Source organism: Gopherus flavomarginatus, chromosome 5 (genome assembly GCF_025201925.1).
Source record: "Gopherus flavomarginatus isolate rGopFla2 chromosome 5, rGopFla2.mat.asm, whole genome shotgun sequence".
NCBI classification, from domain to species: Eukaryota; Metazoa; Chordata; order Testudines; family Testudinidae; genus Gopherus; species Gopherus flavomarginatus.
Genome location: NC_066621.1, coordinates 119,056,101 through 119,074,794, shown reverse-complemented (window position 1 = coordinate 119,074,794; position 18,694 = coordinate 119,056,101). Strand labels below are relative to the sequence as shown.

At 43.9% G+C, this 18,694-nt stretch overlaps 1 protein-coding gene across 3 annotated transcripts in view; it reads left to right on the top strand.

Moving 5' to 3' along the window:
• POMT2 (protein O-mannosyltransferase 2) overlaps positions 1-16,172 on the top strand; it is a 43,381-nt gene extending 27,209 nt beyond the window's left edge. For 2 of the 3 annotated variants that reach the window (XM_050957191.1, XM_050957190.1), the window contains exons 14-21: positions 329-420; positions 1,549-1,625; positions 5,153-5,224; positions 5,507-5,566; positions 5,771-5,876; positions 8,749-8,889; positions 9,894-10,005; positions 10,642-16,172. In XM_050957191.1, coding sequence (XP_050813148.1) covers positions 329-420; positions 1,549-1,625; positions 5,153-5,224; positions 5,507-5,566; positions 5,771-5,876; positions 8,749-8,889; positions 9,894-10,005; positions 10,642-10,747 — 766 coding nt within the window. In that variant the 3' untranslated portion in view covers positions 10,748-16,172. The remainder of the gene's footprint in view (positions 1-328; positions 421-1,548; positions 1,626-5,152; positions 5,225-5,506; positions 5,567-5,770; positions 5,877-8,748; positions 8,890-9,893; positions 10,006-10,641) is intronic. The other variant, XR_007774921.1, reaches the window with a different exon arrangement.
• Positions 16,173-18,694: the final 2,522 nt, after the last annotated feature.

Below are 18,694 nucleotides of genomic sequence, written 5' to 3'. Positions count from 1 at the left end.
TGATGGGAGCTACAGATATTCAACTCCTCTGAAAATTAAGCCACATATTTATTTACCTAAATATGGATTTTGGTACCGAATTTAAGGAACCCCAATATGGAAGTGTTGCTCTTCATATATGCAGCAGTCTTGTGACCTTAGACACTCCTGAAATCCAGTCCAGTTTCTGTTTATACTGTGATAAGGGAGGACTTCTGGGTACACAGAAATGAATGTTAGGTTGGATGCTGCAGTTGGTGCTAATTGATAGCTGACCTTGGGCAAGGAATGTCAATTTGAATGAAAAATTGAATTGTAAATAATGGTTCGCCTTCCTGCTGTTCCTCAGGGGCTGGGAACAGGTGGAAGTCACCTGCACTCCATATGTGAAGGAGACTCCCAATGCCCTTTGGAATGTTGAAGATCACATCAATCCCAAGTGTAAGTGATGAAATCTCTTGGACACTATGCAGGTTGGCTTGTTTGTTTTCAAGAAGAGAGAGTGAGGTTATCAAGAGGTCAGAGCAAGGCACTCGACGTATGGGATCCCTGGGTTCTGTTCCCAGCTCTGGTACTGACCTGTTGCATCATCTTGGGCCAGTCACTCTGCCTCCATTTCTGTGTTATAAAATGGGGGGATGGTGGGATTGTGAGATATGGTGTTTATAAACCACTTTGAGATCCTCAGAACCTGCAGAAGGGTGAAGTATTATGGAAGAGCCGGTCACAACTTGATAGTTAAAGTTGTAACTGATGTTTCACTATGAGACTTATTTTAAGCCCCCCTTACCAGCTTTTTAATTGAAGGAGCTATTCTGAATGCAAGTGTATAATAGAAGTTTTTAGATTATTTTTAGAAAGTGTAGGATCTTCACTGCCCTATTCCACACTTGCCTCATTCTCTTTTCCAGGAACATTCCAATAATGAGATTGCTAGAATTGTAAGAGTAGAGTCGAGAATGCCAGTTGTGACACACAGCCCCTCCAGCACAATCCAAAAGTTAGACCTGTGTCACAGCCTTATTCACTGTCTGCTTGGTTTACGTGTTACTCAATACCCTGATTTTTATCACACAACTTGCTTGATTCTGACCTCATTAAAACCCGCTAACATTTTGCAGCCTTTCAGAAGTACTATATTCAACCCAAGAGAGAGAAATTCTGAGCTGTTCATTTGGTCTGGAGTCTTCTCCCACTGTCATGCATTTTGCATTCTCCCACTCATGGCTGATCTGTAGATAAAGAATAGTCTATGAACAGCGAGGCTCTTATTTCTGCTTAAACACAGAGACTTTTTGTTTATTTCAGGGAGTTTTGTCTGTTTCTCACGCTTCTGAAAGTACAGTGGGAAATCAAAAAGTAGATCAGTTGTGAAATTCACTTGGGGATACTTTCTTGACTGCAAGAAGTTGTGTTTAGAATATGAATGACATGCATTGAGAACCAAGGAGGTACCAGAAGTCAGTTACTCACAGATTTGATACAGAAGGAGAGGGTTTATTGTGTATGTATGTATTAAAGGAAGGTAGCATGTACAGGCTTCTAATTCACCTGTTTTCTTTTTCATAGTGCCCAATATCAGTCTGGATGTTCTGAAACCTTCGTTCCCAGAGATTCTCCTGGAGTCCCACATGGTTATGATCCGGGTAGGGTCACTTTGTTTTAGATTGTCATGTGTGTGTTTGTTTTTTAACTCTTGAGCTAAAAAGAAACATTCTATACTGTGATGTCCAGGGAATAGCAGCAGTCAATATAGGACAGAATATATATATTGGCATGGGTTACAAGGATTTATACTTAGAGAGGAAGGATGGTGTTATGGTTGAAGTTCTAAAATGGTACTTGGAAGATCTAGGTTCAGTTTCTGGCTGTTCCATAGACTTTGTATGACCTAGAGCAAGTCACTTAATCTCTCTGTGCCTTATGTTCTTTTCTGTGAGACAGGGATATTATACTTCCCTACCTCATGGGACAGTTGTAAAGATAAGCTCATTAATGCTCATGAGGCACTCAGATAGTGCAGTGATGGGGGACCATAAAAGTATGTGTATAAACACTTGAGGATACACGAACATCTGATGGAAAAATTTAAAAAGACAAAAACCCATTGTTTCAAAAACTCTTCCATGTTCTGTTTTCTGCTTTCTTCTTCCCTCATTCTTTGTCACTGAGGATGTTTGCAAAAAAAACAGATTTGTTTTTCTTCAGAGTTTGACTGCTCTTGTAGTCTTCTCACCTGAGACTGTTTTGTATCACCGTGTCTCTTCTCCTTTCTGTGCCTTAGTTTCTCTATCTGTAAAATGGGGATAATACTGACCTATGAAAGACTCTGAGGCTAATGTGTTTTTTGTAAAGCTCTTTTGAAATGAAAAGAGCTCTAGAAATGCTCAGTAACGTTATTAATACTAATCATTTCCATGGCAACCAGTTATAATATTGCTTTATGTAAGGAAGTATCAACATAACTGTTTCCATAGAAGTAATTTTCTTGTCTTGAAATGAGGACTCTTATTTCAGACTAAAGGAAAACCTGTAGGAGTAGCTGAGCCGTTAAATATCTAAGATCCTGCTTCTTCCACACATGTTCTGAGCAATAAAGAACCGGAGAAGAAAAATGTAGAGAATACTTGGTCTTGGTAGTAACCTGGGAAACATTCACATTTGTAGTAATTTTTAGATATGGGTGCCTAGGATACAGCTACTAGAGGGTGACATGATCATGCTCTTTGATGGACACTCCATCTAGCGAAAGGCATTGATGATGACCAACATTCACTGGGTGTGTATATATTCACGCACAAATCTATGTACACAAAGTATCGGGTGGCATAGGGAGAAACACCTATAGTTAAGCGACACTTTCTTTTATAAGACTTTTTTCAGTTGGCAAACTTTAACTGAAATTTTCCACGCGAACTGTCTGCCTTAGGTGGAATTTTACTGAAAAATTTCAGCAAAAGTAATTCAGGCATTTCTCAGAGGTTTGAGGGGAAAAAATACTTTTGTTTTTCCTATAGTGCCCCCAAAGAAACCACCTTTAAAACCATTTAATCGAGAAGCAAATATTGTCTCCAACAAATATTGTCTCTCAGCAGCGACTTGAAATTTACTAGGGGGTTTGTTATCCTGGTGTCCAGGATATGTCTGTTGCTGTCCTTATGAAAATCACATCATGGGGAGGTGGCCTGAGCAGGACTTGCCCTGCAGTTGCTCCTCCTGGTTGCTAGGGGCTGCTGTGGCACTAGATAACAGTACTGAGAGCAGGTAGACTTTCTCATGTGCTCTCAGTGTTCTCCCTGCTGGCACCCAGCTGACCCAGGCAACAGGGAGGAGAAAATAACCTGACTGATCTGCAGATGGGTGAGGATCCAGGCCTGTGGGGAGGGAGACTGAGACAGGGGTTCAGGGAGTAGCAGGAAGACCGGGGTGAACAGCAATGGGGTGGTAGGAACTGGAATGAGCAGCTGTGAGGTGAGGTTATGAGACATGGAGCTGAGGGGAGGCAGAGCAGAGGGAATGGAATGGGTCAAAGCAGGCAGTGGGAAGACTGAGATGAGGACAAACTGGAGGGGCCAGAAGCAGAAGGTGTTAGCCGTGGCAGGAGCAGATCAGAATGGTTCTTAACCACTAGATTCCACTCCCCTCAGATCCTGCAATGAAAGCCAGGATTCCTAAGGCCACGTCCAGACTAGGTATTAAAATCGATTTTAGATACGCAACTTCAGCTACGGGAATAACGTAGCTGAAGTCGAATTTCTAAAATCGAGGTACTCACCCGTCTGGACGGCGCGGCATCGATGTCCGCGGCTCTCCGTGTCGATTCCGGAACTCCGTTCGGGTTGATGGAGTTCCGGAATCGATGTAAGCGCGCTCGGGGATCGATACATCGTGTCCAGACTAGACGCGATATATTGATCCCCGAGCAATCGATTTTAACCCGCCGATGCCGCGGGTTAGTCTGGACGTGCGCTAAGTCTCAGTATTCCTCTGCTGCCAGCAATAGCTGTAAACCCACTGGCAAAATGTGTGACTCCACTCCCTCTAGTGGCCAGCATCAAGGTCAAGAGTCCTGTGAAAAAAAATATGGGATCATGTAATTAAAGACATTATTGTAATGCATATGCACAAGAGAGCTGAATTTAAGGTTACATAGGCAACCTTAATTCTGGTATTTCCTAACATTTGAGTGCTTGACCGTGTACTATTCTCTTTCTGTAGATTTCTATGTGTACTTTTTTATAGAAACTATGAAAAGAGAATTGTTCGAAAACAGCCTCTGATACTCTATGTCCAGATTTAAATTTCCAAGGTTCTGTACGCTTGGCTGTGTGCATGCAGCTTAGGGCATTAAATAGCCATTTTGCTGGTACAAATAATCAGGCATGGAAAGTTGCTTGCATACTTTTAGAGGATGCAGACTCTGAATCTAATCCTTTATTTACCATCAGGTGTCAATTGCTTCACTGGTCACTGCTTCATGTAAATCTTGGGCCAGGTTTAGTGCTGGCAGTTACTGTGAAGCTCCTTGCCCAACTTCTTTTCTCTGTAGATGATATACAGCCTAATGCTTGGTTTATATCTGGAGTTTAGTGGGAAGGTCTCAGATTCAAACCAGTATACTTTACCTGTGCTCTGAAGATGGTGGGCTTTCTTCCTGTTGTTTAACAGCCTTAGAGCAGAGGAGTTGACTTTTCAGTATGTGTACAATTGGTGCAATTAGAGGGAGAGGCTTCCAGATACACACAATGTATATGGAATGGGGACCTAAACTTGGTCTCTGATTGTGATTTGCGGGTCAGCCTGGCATCTCTCTCTCTCTTACTGGTGCATGAAGCAGTCCCCAGGAAATGTTTTGCTATCACTACATGCTGCTACAATGAGAGAACAGGGAACGACCTTACAATAAAGTGAAATAGTTGTGGGGATTTCCAGGAGCTAATCTACTGCAAAGTAATGAGGTAGTAGGAACACTAGCAAAGCCTGATGTTTAAATCTGGGTGCTCCTGAAAGGGCTTAACCTTCCTAGGGCATTTGCTTATGCGCACCTTTGAACATACCAGAAACAGGGTTATTCTTCCTATGCCCCTGAAGCCCTTCCTAGACAGAGAGCTGCCATGCAGGACTTGCAGCACAACTGCCTATTGACTGTAATTTTCTTCTCAACCGCCTATAGGGAAATAGTGGCCTCAAACCAAAGGAGAATGAAGTCACATCCAAGCCTTGGCACTGGCCCATCAACTACCAGGTATGCTGACAAATCCACCTTCCTGTCTGATTGCAAGTGCTTTTGATAGGGGTATGGCACCCAAACTGCAGCGCTGTGGGACTGCATCTCTTTATTAAAATGCATGACTATGTTTCAGCTGCTGCTGAAATAACCTTTTTGTTGGCACGAGAAGGAACTTATCTCACCTTTCTCACTGCTGACTTTCTGTGGAAGCCTCAGTGAGTTTGAAGGTTGATGTGGGCTCACTAGGAACAGACCATTTTAATTTCCTCTGATACCCTTTCCCTGTTCCTCCTCCAGGGCCTGCGTTTCTCTGGAGTCAACGAAACAGATTATCGAGTTTATTTGCTGGGGAACCCGGTAAGTGGGGGATTTGCAAAACAGTGATGTCTCCCTTTAGCACGTATGTAGTTTTCTCCTGGCTTTCCTAGAGACAGTGGCCCCCTGTCTTTCTCTTCTCTAGTTGCTTTCTTCCCCTTCTCATCTGTGGTTTCACTTAGCTTTCCATCATGTCTTATGCACTCTCTGCTACTTCCATCTCCTCCTTTGGTCTTTTCCACACAGGTAGTCTGGTGGCTGAATCTGGTCACTATTGGATTGTACCTCCTAATGGCAACTTGCACTATTGTGACCATCAAGAGGGGAGCTCAGCTGACAGTTGAATTCAAAGGTAAGTCCTGCTTTCCTACCCTACTGCATTTGTAGGCTTCACTATTGTGACAATTTGTCATCCTGGTTTCCTGCTGCAGGAAAGCTGATTCTCTCTCTCTGCTATGGAACATCAGACCACTCAGAAATTGAACAAAATGTGTTCAAGAGGAACATGGCAGCAATGAGTACAAGTATTTAAAATGTATAATGCTATAGAAATGTTAAATCTTATACCTGGAAGGATGTAAATGCCAAGAAAGGGGAGAGGAATTAACAATTTTTTCAGGCTGTAAAGGACCCTTATGAAAATTTTTTCTGACCTGCATAGCATGGTACAGATTTTACTCAGCTATCTCATCTAGCCCAACAAATTTAAATTGAATTAAAGCATATCTTTTAGAAAGACATCAGCCTTGATTTAAAGTCTGGTTTTTAAGAATTGTTCATGTAAGTCCAAGGGGTTGTAACTAAGAGGAGTGGGATGAAATTAAAAACCAGGTAAATTTAGGCAGAATATCCAGAAAATCATCCTGACACTGAGATATACAAAACTATGGAACAGACTTTCCAGGAAAAATGCAGGAAGCCCCATTCCTCGAGTCATATAAAACTGGACTGGACAATGCTCTATTAAAAATCCTGTAGGGAGCAATCCTACATTTGCTCGAAGGGGGGTGGTCTGTTGGATCCCTCTCTGGTTCATGATTGTGTGATATGTGCTGTATTAATATTACACATCTGTATTGAAAGGAGAAATGCTAGCTAGTGCCCATTAGGGAGCTGACAGAGAGAAGGTACTAGGAGGAGGATATTAACAGCCCTTTCTCCTTCCTTAGCCTCTTCCATCTGCAGGTTACAAAGCACTTCACAAACCCTAAGGAATCCAGTCTCTCAATATCCCTCTGACATAGATCAGTGTTTCCCCTATTTTACAGATAATTGGGTAGGAAATAAGGTACAGAAAGGTGAAGTGATTTTTAGCTAAAGCCACTGAGGTTAGGTCTACACTGTGGTAAAAGACCCGTGGCATTGCCATGGCTGGCATAGATGAGCTCAGGGGTTCTAAAATTGCAATGTAAACCTCCTGGAGCCCAGGCTCTGACATTGTGAGTGAGGAGAGTCTTAGAGCCCAAGATCCAGCCTGAGCCCAAATGTCTACGCTGCAGTTTTTAGCCTTGCAGCCCAAGTTCTGAAAGCCCAAGTCAGCTGGCCCCGGGCTCAGAGACTCAGTACTTCACCTTTTTTATCGCGGTGTAGACATACCTATAGTGAGTTACTGACTGAGCTGGAAATAGGATCCAGATCTCCTGCCCCTGTTCCCCTGGTTCTAAATACTAGACCACATTCCTTTCCAGGGAATGGGCTGACAGTGAGGATCAGGGATGGCTATCCAGAGAGGATCCTAGAAATCAGAGATTGAAAAGACCTGTTAAGCCTCATCTAGTCCATTATCCTGTGCCACGGCAGGATTAGTCTTTACAGGACCCCATGTTAGCAAGACCAGCCAGGTCCGTGACCAGGTCTTCTGCAGGTCCATCTTGTATGACTTTTCCAGTATCTGTTCATTGAGGAAGATGCTATTGGTAGGTATTTCTGTGTGATTCATTTTCTGCATGAATAATGTAGGTGGGATATTGTGGGTAACCTTGTGTTACCTGCACAATCTGGGGCACCCTGCCTATACTCTACTGAGAGCTCAAGGCATCACCCAGTCAATTTAGGCACTCCCACCCTTTCCCTTCCAAGGGTTCGGGGCATAAGGCACCTACTCTTATCCATGCGGCTCAGGGAGAAACCTGGTCAGTTTAAGTACCCACCTTTACTCATGAGGCCAAGAGCTCTACGGGTCTGAGGATCTTTTCCCAGTGAAAGAGCCTTACCCAACTGTGCTCTAAACATCTATTTGTTAGCAAGACCCAGAGATACATATACTAAGTAAATCTATTATACTCACCACTCCCAATATATAGACAAATTTCACTTGATGGCCAATCAGGATCCACTCGTCTGGGGGTTGCTAGCGATGCCTCTGCATGTCACAGACATGCAGAGGATTCGATGTCTTGCAGCTTCTTGTTGTACTACAGTACAGAGTTGATTCCCAAAGAGTATTGATTTTCATTTATGTTATATAGGTAAAACTAGCTATCTCCTTCAAATTTAATAAGCCTAGCACATTATCCCACACCCCCACATAACAAAAATTGTAACCAATTACACACTGGCCCCTATGTGTCCTCCTTCCTGTCCAAGTTTTTTACATTTTATCTTTCGTGTCCAAGTTGTAACTTACTTGTGACCTTTTCTGTTTGTGCAGGTGGTCAGCATAAATTTGCGAGTCAGAACTTATCTTACACCATTTGTTGAGTCTCTCTCTGTACCGAAAACTTTCCAGCACCAGGATGTCTGTGCTTTACAACTGTCATGGTTATAATTCTTGTTAGGGATGTTCCAGAGGTGGGAGTGCTTTATCAGCAGCAGATGATTCTTTTTTCAGTTTCAGTGATAAGCTCCCTGAGTTTCAGCCAAGGCTGGTTTAATATGGGGAAGAGTGCGGGGTTTGATTAGATCACAGAATATCAGGGTTGGAAGAGATCTCAGGAGGTCATCTAGTCCAACCCCCTGTTCAAAGCTGGACCAATCCCCAACTAAATCAGACAGATTTTTGCCCCAAGTCCCTGAATGGCCCCCTCAAGGGTTGAACTCACACTGCTAAACCCAATGCTCAAACCACTGAGCTATCCTTCCCCCCAACACTTGGAACGTAGACCTGCTAAGCCTGTTCTTACCAATCTTACTGGTGTTCACACTCTGCCTCCTTGGTGTTGAGGTTTGAAAGGGTAGCCAGGGTTGTGAAGTTTTATCTACTGAAGTGTGGGTTTGTGTTTCAGAGCTCTCTGAAGTCTTGCTGCATAGTGGAGGGAAGATCATGCTGGGCTGGCTCCTCCATTACCTCCCTTTCTTCATGATGGGCAGAGTCCTCTACTTTCATCATTACTTTCCTGCCATGCTTTTCTCTAGCATGTTGACAGGTAAATACTGCAAAGCAGAGACTTTGAAGGCAGAGGGGAATAGGAGGCGAGCAGAGTTGGAAGGGGTATTTTTAAAGTGACATAACTAAGAAATCAACTTTTTTTCTTTCGGATCTCTAGTTCAGGGCTAATGCTTAGAAATGTGTACTGGTTCAAAAGTGTTTTTAGCCCTAGCTGCTTAAGACAGTGAATCCTATACAATTGTGTCATTTGGATTACCATCTTGATTTGACCTCAGAGAGGCTGTGTCGCTAGTGGATAGGGCATTGGACTGGGATTTAGGAGACCTGGCTTCTTTTCCCTGCTTTGCCACTTTCTTGCTATGTGACATGGGTGAGTCATTTCACCTCCCCTTGACTCTGTTAGTTCCCTTTCTGTTCTGTATCTTGTCTGTTTAGAGTTCTTCAGGATAGGGACTGTCTCTTACTCTGTTTTTGTATAGTGCTTTGTAGTGGGGCCTTGATATCAGTTGGGATCTCTAGATACTACTGTAATACAAACGATATATTAAAATAATCCATTTAAATTCCAACATGATTTTTAGTAGTCACTGTCTTCAGACCACTAAGAAATAACGTTTTAAGGCTTTGTAAACGGGAAGTCCCTGTTCTCAAATGGTATAAAGTATTAATCTCGGACCCTGGTAGTACATGAGCCTTCAGCTACTAAAATCATGTTGCACTTGAAATGGAGGAGACAGAAGAAGCAAGATAGTAATTGGAATTATGTAGTTTTGTGGTCTGATACCTCTAGCTGTCAGGGCTAATGTAAAGTATTTTATTCCAGTGGGAATGTTGGGAAAACCAAATCTTTACTGATCGAAAGCTTCACTTCTTATGCTAAGGGTTGATAAGAGATCAGACTTTAAAAACAGAATTGGTCCTTTGTTCATATAGAGCTTTATCAGCATTTGTTTGTGACTGAATGTAGCAAATATAGCCTGTATCTCTCTCCTGGCTTCTGACATGGTGTCTCTAGTTATGAATTGTATTTTCTTCTCCTAGGAATTACATGGGACACATTACTGAAGTTCTGTGCTGGGTGCCTGTCCTGCTCCATGGGGAAGAGGGTGTATACATATGGGATGCTGGCACTGATGCTGCTCATTGTGTACAGGTGAGAAAGCCAGAAGCTGAGCTGCTCCTGCATGTAAAACAACATCTGTTGTCTCAGTGGAAGTGTTGGCTCCTTGACACGTGTTGTTTTTAAACTTTTCACTCTCCCAACTCCTTTTCCCTTTTTTTTTGTCCTCTGCTAAATTCTCGGATAGCAACAAACTCAGCCCTGAACCCTTCATGTGAACCAGATTCAGCTTTGACAGCTTTTGTCCATCTCTTGGTAATGACTTTGCAGAAACCTTTTCATTACGGGGAGTCTCTTTGTTTAACCCTGGAGCTCAGTGGGTACAAATGCCGTCAGCTGGATTGGCTTCCTTCTTCCGCACAACTTAGCAGATACAGACTCTGATCCCCACCCCACATGGTCCCAGGCCATCGGTCTATGCTATACTTCAAAAATGTATTGATTAAACATGTTTATAGGCTTCCCAATCCCACCTCACCCATGGTAAGGCCACATACCTGGCTGTATTAATGTTGTGAGCGGGAGGGAGAGGGCCCCAAATAGAATCTAGAGCAGCCCAAATGGAAAGCTCCCATAGGTCATCCACATGACTCAGCTGTTTCTGTGGCCCTAGTTCTGAGCTCTGTGCAGTTAATCAGACCTTGATAGGTGTTTTGATCCTCTCCACAGCTTCTACCTCTTCCATCCTCTGTCCTATGGGATGGTGGGACCTATGGCTTCAGATCCCAACAGCCCAATGGCAGGGCTCAGGTGGCTGGAATCATGGGAGTTCTAGAGCCGGCAGGAGGCAGCCTGGAACAAGGGAATAAGAAACACAAGAACTATCAAGGGTCAAGCTGATTCTTGGGCACTTTGAGTCAAATGGCTGTGAAGCACTACTCTGGAGAACTCCGGGGAATCTACTCCCCATAGCAGCCCTTTGTCTCCTCACTGGTTTGCACAGTCTGAGCCTTGGCAGAGGATGACCACAAGAAAGACCCTCTGAGTAAGACTCCAGCCATAGGTCTAGTAGATTCTATTTCTGAGGCCAGATACTGCTCAGAAAGAAGACCTGGGTCCTCCACGCAATGTGTCTTAAAATTTTTTACAGTCATAGTTTGGCCTTGCTTTGGCCTGTCCAGCAGCCACACTGGTGTGATTTGGAGAATGTATGTGTTTATATGTGTTGGAGGGTGAGGTTGCACACGTCTGTCTCTGTTCATGTGAAAATCACTTGATTGCAGGAAAGAATCGACTGTAGAAAGCACAGTGTCCTGAGATATTAAGGATCTTTTCATATTTAATAACTTTTTTTGATGGTGTTTTATATATATTTTGGAGAATTTTGGAGAATGTCTGGGAACACCCTGTCCTAGCCATTTGCATTTCACTGATCCGATGCGGTGTTTCTAGTACCTGGCCAAACTGAAAGTCTCTCAGTGGCTTGAACCCTCCATAAGCCATCATGCCTTGCCTGTCTCCCAGGCCCTTTGCAAACAGAAGAAGTGGAGATTGTTTATCCTTGCATATCCCCTTGTGTTCAGGCCACCTGTAACCACTTATAATAATCATTGTGTAGCTACCTGGCAAACCTCATGACAGCTCAGAGCCAGACAGTTCCAGTTCATCAGTCTTGCAATTTTGCCACAAGATGCTAAGATGCTCCAAAGATAATTACAGTGAGAGCAGCAGGTTTCTTTTATTGCTTGTCTTGGGTTCTTTGATGTAAGGGCCAGCCTCTTTGGGGATGGACAGATAGGGAGCCCTTGCTGACAGCTGTCATTCATCCTTTGATACCAGCAGTTCTACTGCCAGTAACTCTGCGTTGTGTGAGGATGCTAAGGCTCAGTGGTCACTGGAATCTGCAAAGCCTGCTGCTAGTTCTGGGGTATTTAACCACTAATATTCCTCTGCTGAAAGCAGGTTTCTTCTAACTGGAAACTGCACTTCTTGTTACTATGATAAACTGCCAGGCAAATGAGAATGGGGAAGTGGAAGGAGAGAGAGAAACCAGAATAAAAACTCTTTGCTTGTCTGGTTAAGAGCTCTCTGATGCTGAACCTGTCCCTTCCCAGGCGGTGGGGGTGGGTGGGAAGGGACCTGGTCCTCAAACAGGTGTGGGGAAGCTTTTTAATGAGGTATCTATTCCTTCCTTCCCCCAAATATTTCTTTTGTTCCACTTCTCTCCCCTAAGGTCCTTTCTTTCCACTCAGTTCACTATTACTGCCCTGTAGCATCCAAAACAAACTGCCTTGAGTCCCAGCTGTGTGTGTCCTTCGAGGGAGCAAGGTTTGTGAGGCGATTTTGCATATGTATCAAGATGATCAAACCCTTCATTTCAGATTCTCTGCTTTGCCTCTCAGCCCTGCTCCTGAATATGTATTGGGTGAGTATCAGTGACAGGTGAGTATGTCTGAGTTTTAAAGATGAGTTCCGCTATACTCCCTTGCCACTCTCCATGGATTCCAATGGGTTATCTGTAACACAAAAGGCTGTTGGCATGGAGATTGTGCTAACATCCCCAGACCAGGCTGGATAGCTGTGCTGTATGCTGGGCTGAGGCTCAGTTCAGACTTGCTGTCACTTTAATAGAGGAAATGTAGGAATGTTCAGTTAGGCAGTTGCTTGCTATTATAACATGCTGGCTCAGTATGTCATATCCGCCTCTAGAGGCTGGTCCACATACAAGATAGGAGCCTACTACTGCTACCAGCTCAAGTGATATAGGCCTTTGTTTTTGATGCTAAAGGTTTTGAGTTAATCCCCTGCTGACAGTCCATGGTGGGGGGTCATTACTGTAATTAACTGCTGTGTTTGATGATCTCTTTCTATTTACTGTGATAGGAAGTGCTCCCCTCTGGCTTCGCCAAGGCTGCTCAGAGATATGTAGGAAAGAAGGATGAGGGAGAGGGTTGAAAACATCACCAAATCCTGCTTAGTTTGACATGTGGAAAAACAGCAACGGATTATAAACAGGTGGCAATATGACAGGCAGGCAATACATTGCCTCATTTTTAATAATGTTATTGGGTATCTTACACTGTCAGTAAGAACATCAGCTTAATGCTGTGATGTCATGAGAGTAGATTTTTCCTGCAGAAGTCCCACTGCCAATGGGAGGATGTGCCAGGGCCTCACGTAAAGGGTGAATTGAGATGCAGGATACCCTCAGGAACTGAGGACCCAGCAGTGATATAGACATGAATGGCAGCAAACCAGTCCCTTGCTATTGAGAAGAAAGAAATCAGTAGGTACCTATATGTAGGATGGTCCCAAAGGTGGTTCACACATCTTTGCCATCATAGGACCTTTTAGCTAAGTCAAAATGTTGATTTAGCAACCTCTGTTGTTGAGGAGATGGAGCAGTAAGAACTTCAGGGGTAACATGAGAAAGCTGGGCTTCTCCTTGATCATTGTTCCTGTCTCTTCTGTTGCACTAATAGGCCTGCTTTGGATTTTGGGGGAGCTTGAGTTGGCTACCTGAAAACACCACCTAACTCAGTCTCCCTTCCAGCTTTTTGTGCCTAGGTCAGCTTCAGTGTCGGTACAAACAAGAAGCTACTTGTCTTTGGTGCTGGGAGTTTGGATGCCTCACACTGGAAGTTTCTGACTGGCACAAGAACTAACCCACTTCTTGGCCCCTATGCATCCCACTGTCCACACACCAAAAAAAAAATCTAGTTGTCCCACAATAATGAACAGCCTGTGATCACACTCTCTTGAATTAGTGTTAAAAGGACTGCACTCAGACATTAATAAACAGCTTTTTAAAATGGGTACAGCCTGGGAGTTCATCCTCTAAATTCTAAGAGCCAGGTCCTCAGCTGGTGCAAATTGATGTTGTTCCATTGTCTTCAGGAGTGCTACTTTGTCTTACCCCAGCTGAGGATCTGACCCTAAATATCTATTTCTTGAAAAATTCACCAGGCCATCATTGAGAACAAAACAACAGTGTCTCTGTGTTTGTGAGCACTACCAAATCTATTAATTTGTGCTGCCTCTACTGGCATTGCAGCAGCATTTAAGCTTGGACACACTTTCCAGAACTGTGCAGATTTGAAGCAGTGTGCAGTGATACTGACCCTTGCTTTCTTGAGGAGAGACCTATCGCTCTGCACTGCCTCTATGTGGTCAGAGGTCTCCACAAGATCATCTGTAGACTTTCTGCTTGGGTTCTAGGGCTTGATAAACACTAGTTCAGTTCAGTCTGGCATTCCTGACTGTGGAATTGAGTGCTGGTTCATCTTGAGGACAACTCATTTGTCCCCTTCCCCAGTCATGTGGAAACAGCTAATGGTGCTTTCACAGGCCAGAAGATGCTGCTGTCTGGAGCAGCTGATCCCTGTGAGGTTTCCTAGGCAGTCATCCATTATTGTTGGGGATGTCATCAAACTCAATCTGTAGAGCCAAAATGTAAACATCTGCGGGCTTCAAAATTCCCATTCCTGCCCTTTCCTCAGATTTATACTGTAAAACTGTGTTTTCACTTCTCCAGTCTTTGGAGGATACAAAGAAGGACTTGAGTTCAGCATATCCAGCTTATTTTAGGCATTCCATTCACCTGAACGGAGGTTCTATTGGCAATCACCGTAGGGGCACACATGCTCATTCCAGCAGCAATGACTGAATTCATTCCACAGAGCTAGGAGCTCGTGTCTGTGGGACAGAGCTGTGGTCCTGAAAGTGCCTTTGCTCGGGCAGCTGTGGAAGACTCACAAATAAACACGTCTGCAGCTCATCATCATTATGTGATACACCTATCCATGTACCCGCTAGCAGGAAAGCCAGCATCAGTCTGATCTGCAGAGAATTTCTTGTGAAGTCTTAATTGATTGGGTCTGTTTTACTGACATTCAGAACAAATTAATATGGTCCAGCTTTTTATATCCCCTTCTGCCCCCCCCCCCGTCCCAAAGTCCTGTACTCCTTTCTAGGCTGGTCCACTAATCACTGAGCCCTTTGGATGTGCATCCAGTTTCCAGAAGAGCCTGGACCAGAGTTGATCTGAGCTGCCATGTCCTGAAGGAACAGAATACCTGTCAAATGCGCTCATGGCAAAGGCCTTGTAGTAGAAAGCTATAATAACTGACTTCTTTAACAGCATCAGCGGAGAGAGTTCAAAGGGTGGGACTCCTGCCAACTGTCTCTCTTGTTTGTGCCTCTGGGAATCTCATCCATCGTGTTTCAGTGGAGATGAAAGGTGTGCCTGTGTTTTCTTCCAAAATGTTTCTATTCATAGCTCTCAAATGTTGCCAGACCTGGTAGCTTCCCTTCCAAGGGTCATGCCCATGTGACTTGGTCTCTGGATGCAATAACCAGCACTGTACATGAGCTATGTGCTATGCACCACTAGAATACCCCTTCTCTTCTCCGCTTATGTCCGTGCTGGACCCTGAGCATCCTTCCGTGGTGGCCCTGTATCATCAGCTGGGGCATCTGGATGAGACTTCCCCCTTCAGAGTAAATGAACCCTCCTTACTGGTCAGGTGTATGTCATGGTGGGGAGGGAGCTGAGAAGTGTTAGAGCATCATATGGCCCTTTCTCCTTGATGAGGGAAAGATAGGAGATAATGATGCTATCTCCAGAGCATGCCCAGCCCCTTTAAACAACCTTGAAAAGCAAGAAACCAAGACCAAACTGGATCTGTCTCCGTGGCAGTAAGCCAAGCCGTATGGCTGTCCCTGTGTTACTTTATTTCTGAAATACACATCATACTCTGTGTTTTGGGGGTCAAGGACTACTGACTGTTGCACATACTATTTTGGAGGGAGCTACGGGGGGATATTAGTGCTGAAGCCACTATTGCTATTTTATTTATGTAGACTCCTAAAAGTTATGCAGGCAGGTTTATCCTGTCATATTAAGGGAGTGATCTAGGCTCTGTCCTGGAAAATTTACCCAAAACTGAACAGAAGTTTGGAGATAAAGTGATGATGGGCTTTTGTGACCCTATCCTTCTGCATTATGAACTTTACTAATGCTGCTAATATTAATGTATTTTGGTTGTTTTTGTGTATGTCTCTATACATGTATTATTTGACTGCTGACTCCTAATTCTCTTCAATTGCAGAGCAGCATGGTATACTAAACGCAGTGTATTAAATGGCTGGGAGAGAGCTTCCTTGAACTAAAAATCATTTTGTAAAGGAATTCACAGAAAATCAGCGGTAGAATTTGGACTTTAGTTTTGTAATAAATAACTCTTCTTTCAGATGTCTTGTTCTTTTAACTTCTGTATTTTATTCCCCCCCCCAACACAGATGTAAAGCTGTGGCATGGAGTTTAAATGAGTCTGTCACAAAATAGGGGCTAGACCAGTTTCAGTGGTGCCCCGGTGTTCTGCAATGCAACGTATGGCCACTCTCAGTTTTAATACAGGAGGACTACAAGGCCCAGCAGGCGTTTGTTCACCTCAGTCTAAGTAGTGAATATGTGTAAGTACGGTGCCCATGGAAACGAACAAGAGCCATTTGGATGGAGATGAAGCATTGCTTGCTAATGCTTGCTAACAGACCATACATTCATATAATAGATGAGACAAGTTGTAATATGTATAGTGTGCTTTGTTATGCCAATTTGGTGTAGCCTTCAGATTCCTAATTGGTTACCTATGAGTCTCGGCTGGGCAAAGCTCAGGCATATGATCTGTTCTGGCAGGGAGTCAGATATGCCCAATGATTAAACCTTGTTCCTAGTGGGTATTGGTCCACATTACAAAAACCAATACAAAATTCATTATAAATGCAGGCCATGCAATGGGACAGGCCCATGTCAGGATTTTGACATGGGCAGTCAGAGCAAAGGGTCAGAATAGGGTAAATCATGAGGCAGAACAACGCGGAGGAGTTCGTAGTCAAGTTTCAGGTCAGGATCGATACTGATGATTGGAGTCCAAGTCAAGCTTCAGGGTTTGGGTGAGGAGGTAAGTAAGAATCAAATTGAGGCGAGGTCAAAGCCAGGAGTTCAAAAGCAAAGAGCGGAAATGATCATAGCAGCTCCTGGAGACCCATGCTGTTGCATAGATGCTTCCTGGAAAGCTGCTTGGGTTTAAATAATCAAGAGCCATGAGGCTGCTGACCTGTCAGGCCCTTTGAGGCAGGACTTTCCATGGTGTGTCCACAGCGGGTCATCTATTGTGGAGTGCAGGCTGGTTATATGCTGCTGGGTGGCAGCATGGAGGTGTCTGCTGCCTGGCAGCTCTTTGGGCCTGAGTTTGAGACCTGGTGGACCTTACAACTCCTAGACTACTGTAACACGAGATGTTGTAGATCAGGACTGGAGCCTCCAAGACTGGAATAGCAGCATAGTGCCTACCTCACATGTCGTAGTAGTAAAAAGATTTAAAAGCTTAGATCAGTAGTACATTACAGATGTCCATGAATGTTGTGCTATAACTTCATAAAGTGCAAGTTACTGCACATTTAGAGAGGTATCCAAGCTGCATCTTCTTACTTGAAGAAAGCTCATAATAAAGAGGACAGCATGGAGTAACAAGATACTAGGATGATCAGAGGAATGGAAAACCTGTCATTTGAAAGGAGACTCAAAAAGCTTGACTTATTTAGCCTAACCAAAAGAAGGCTGAGGGGAGATATGCTTGCTCTCTATAAATATATCAGAGGAATAAATACTAGGGAGGGAGAGGAATTATTTAATCTGAGTACCAATGTGGACACAAGAACAAATGGATATAAACTGGCCATCAGGAAGTTTAGACTTGAAATTAGATGAAGGTTTCTAACCATTAGCGGAGTGAAGTTCTGGAACAGCCTTGCAAGGGGAGTAGTGGGGGCAAAAGACACATCTGGCTTCAAGACTAAGCTTGATAAGTTTATGGAGGGGATGGTATGGTGGGATAGCCTAATTTTGGCAATTAATTGATCTTTGATTATTAGCAGGTAAATATGCCCAATGGTCTGTGATGGGATGTTAGATGGGCTGGGATCTGAGTTACTACAGAGAATTCTTTCCTGGGTGCTGGCTGGTGAGTCACCCACATGCTCAGGATTTAACTGATCGCCATATTTGGGGTTGGGAAGGAATTTTCCTCCAGGGCAGATTGGCAGAGGCCCCGGAGGTTTTTTGCCTTCCTCTGCAGTGTGGGACACGGGTCACTTGCTGGAAGGTTCTCTGCACCTTATATCAGAGGGGTAGCCATGTTAGTCTGGATCTGTAAAAGCAACAGAGTCCTGCGGCACCTTATAGACTAACAGACGTTTTGGAGCATGAGCTTTCGTGGGTGAATACCCACTTCGTCAGATGCATGCATCTGACGAAGTGGGTATTCACCCACGAAAGCTCATGCTCCAAAACGTCTGTTAGTCTATAAGGTGCCGCAGGACTCTTTGCTGTCTCTGCACCTTGAAGTTTTTTGAGGACTTCAATGGCTCAGACACAGGTTTGATGCAGGAGTGGGTGGGTGAGATTCTGTGGCCTGCATTGTGCAGGAGGTCAGACTAGATGCTCATAATGGTCCCTTCTGACCTTAAAGTCTATGATTCTATGATAAATGGTATGGGAGAGACAGATGTATCAAAATGTTAGTGTTCCTATGGCACCTGAAGGTAAATCTATTATGTGACTTCTAAAAGAGGGATGTTTCACCTTTTCTGTTAACCCAGTTCCTTAATTGAGTGGGTATTGGTTGATTCAGTGATTTTAGTGTATCAAATGTTGTATTAAAACCAAACTTGAGGCCCTAGTTGAGGGTGTGCAATGGACCACCACTAGGAATTGTGGGGT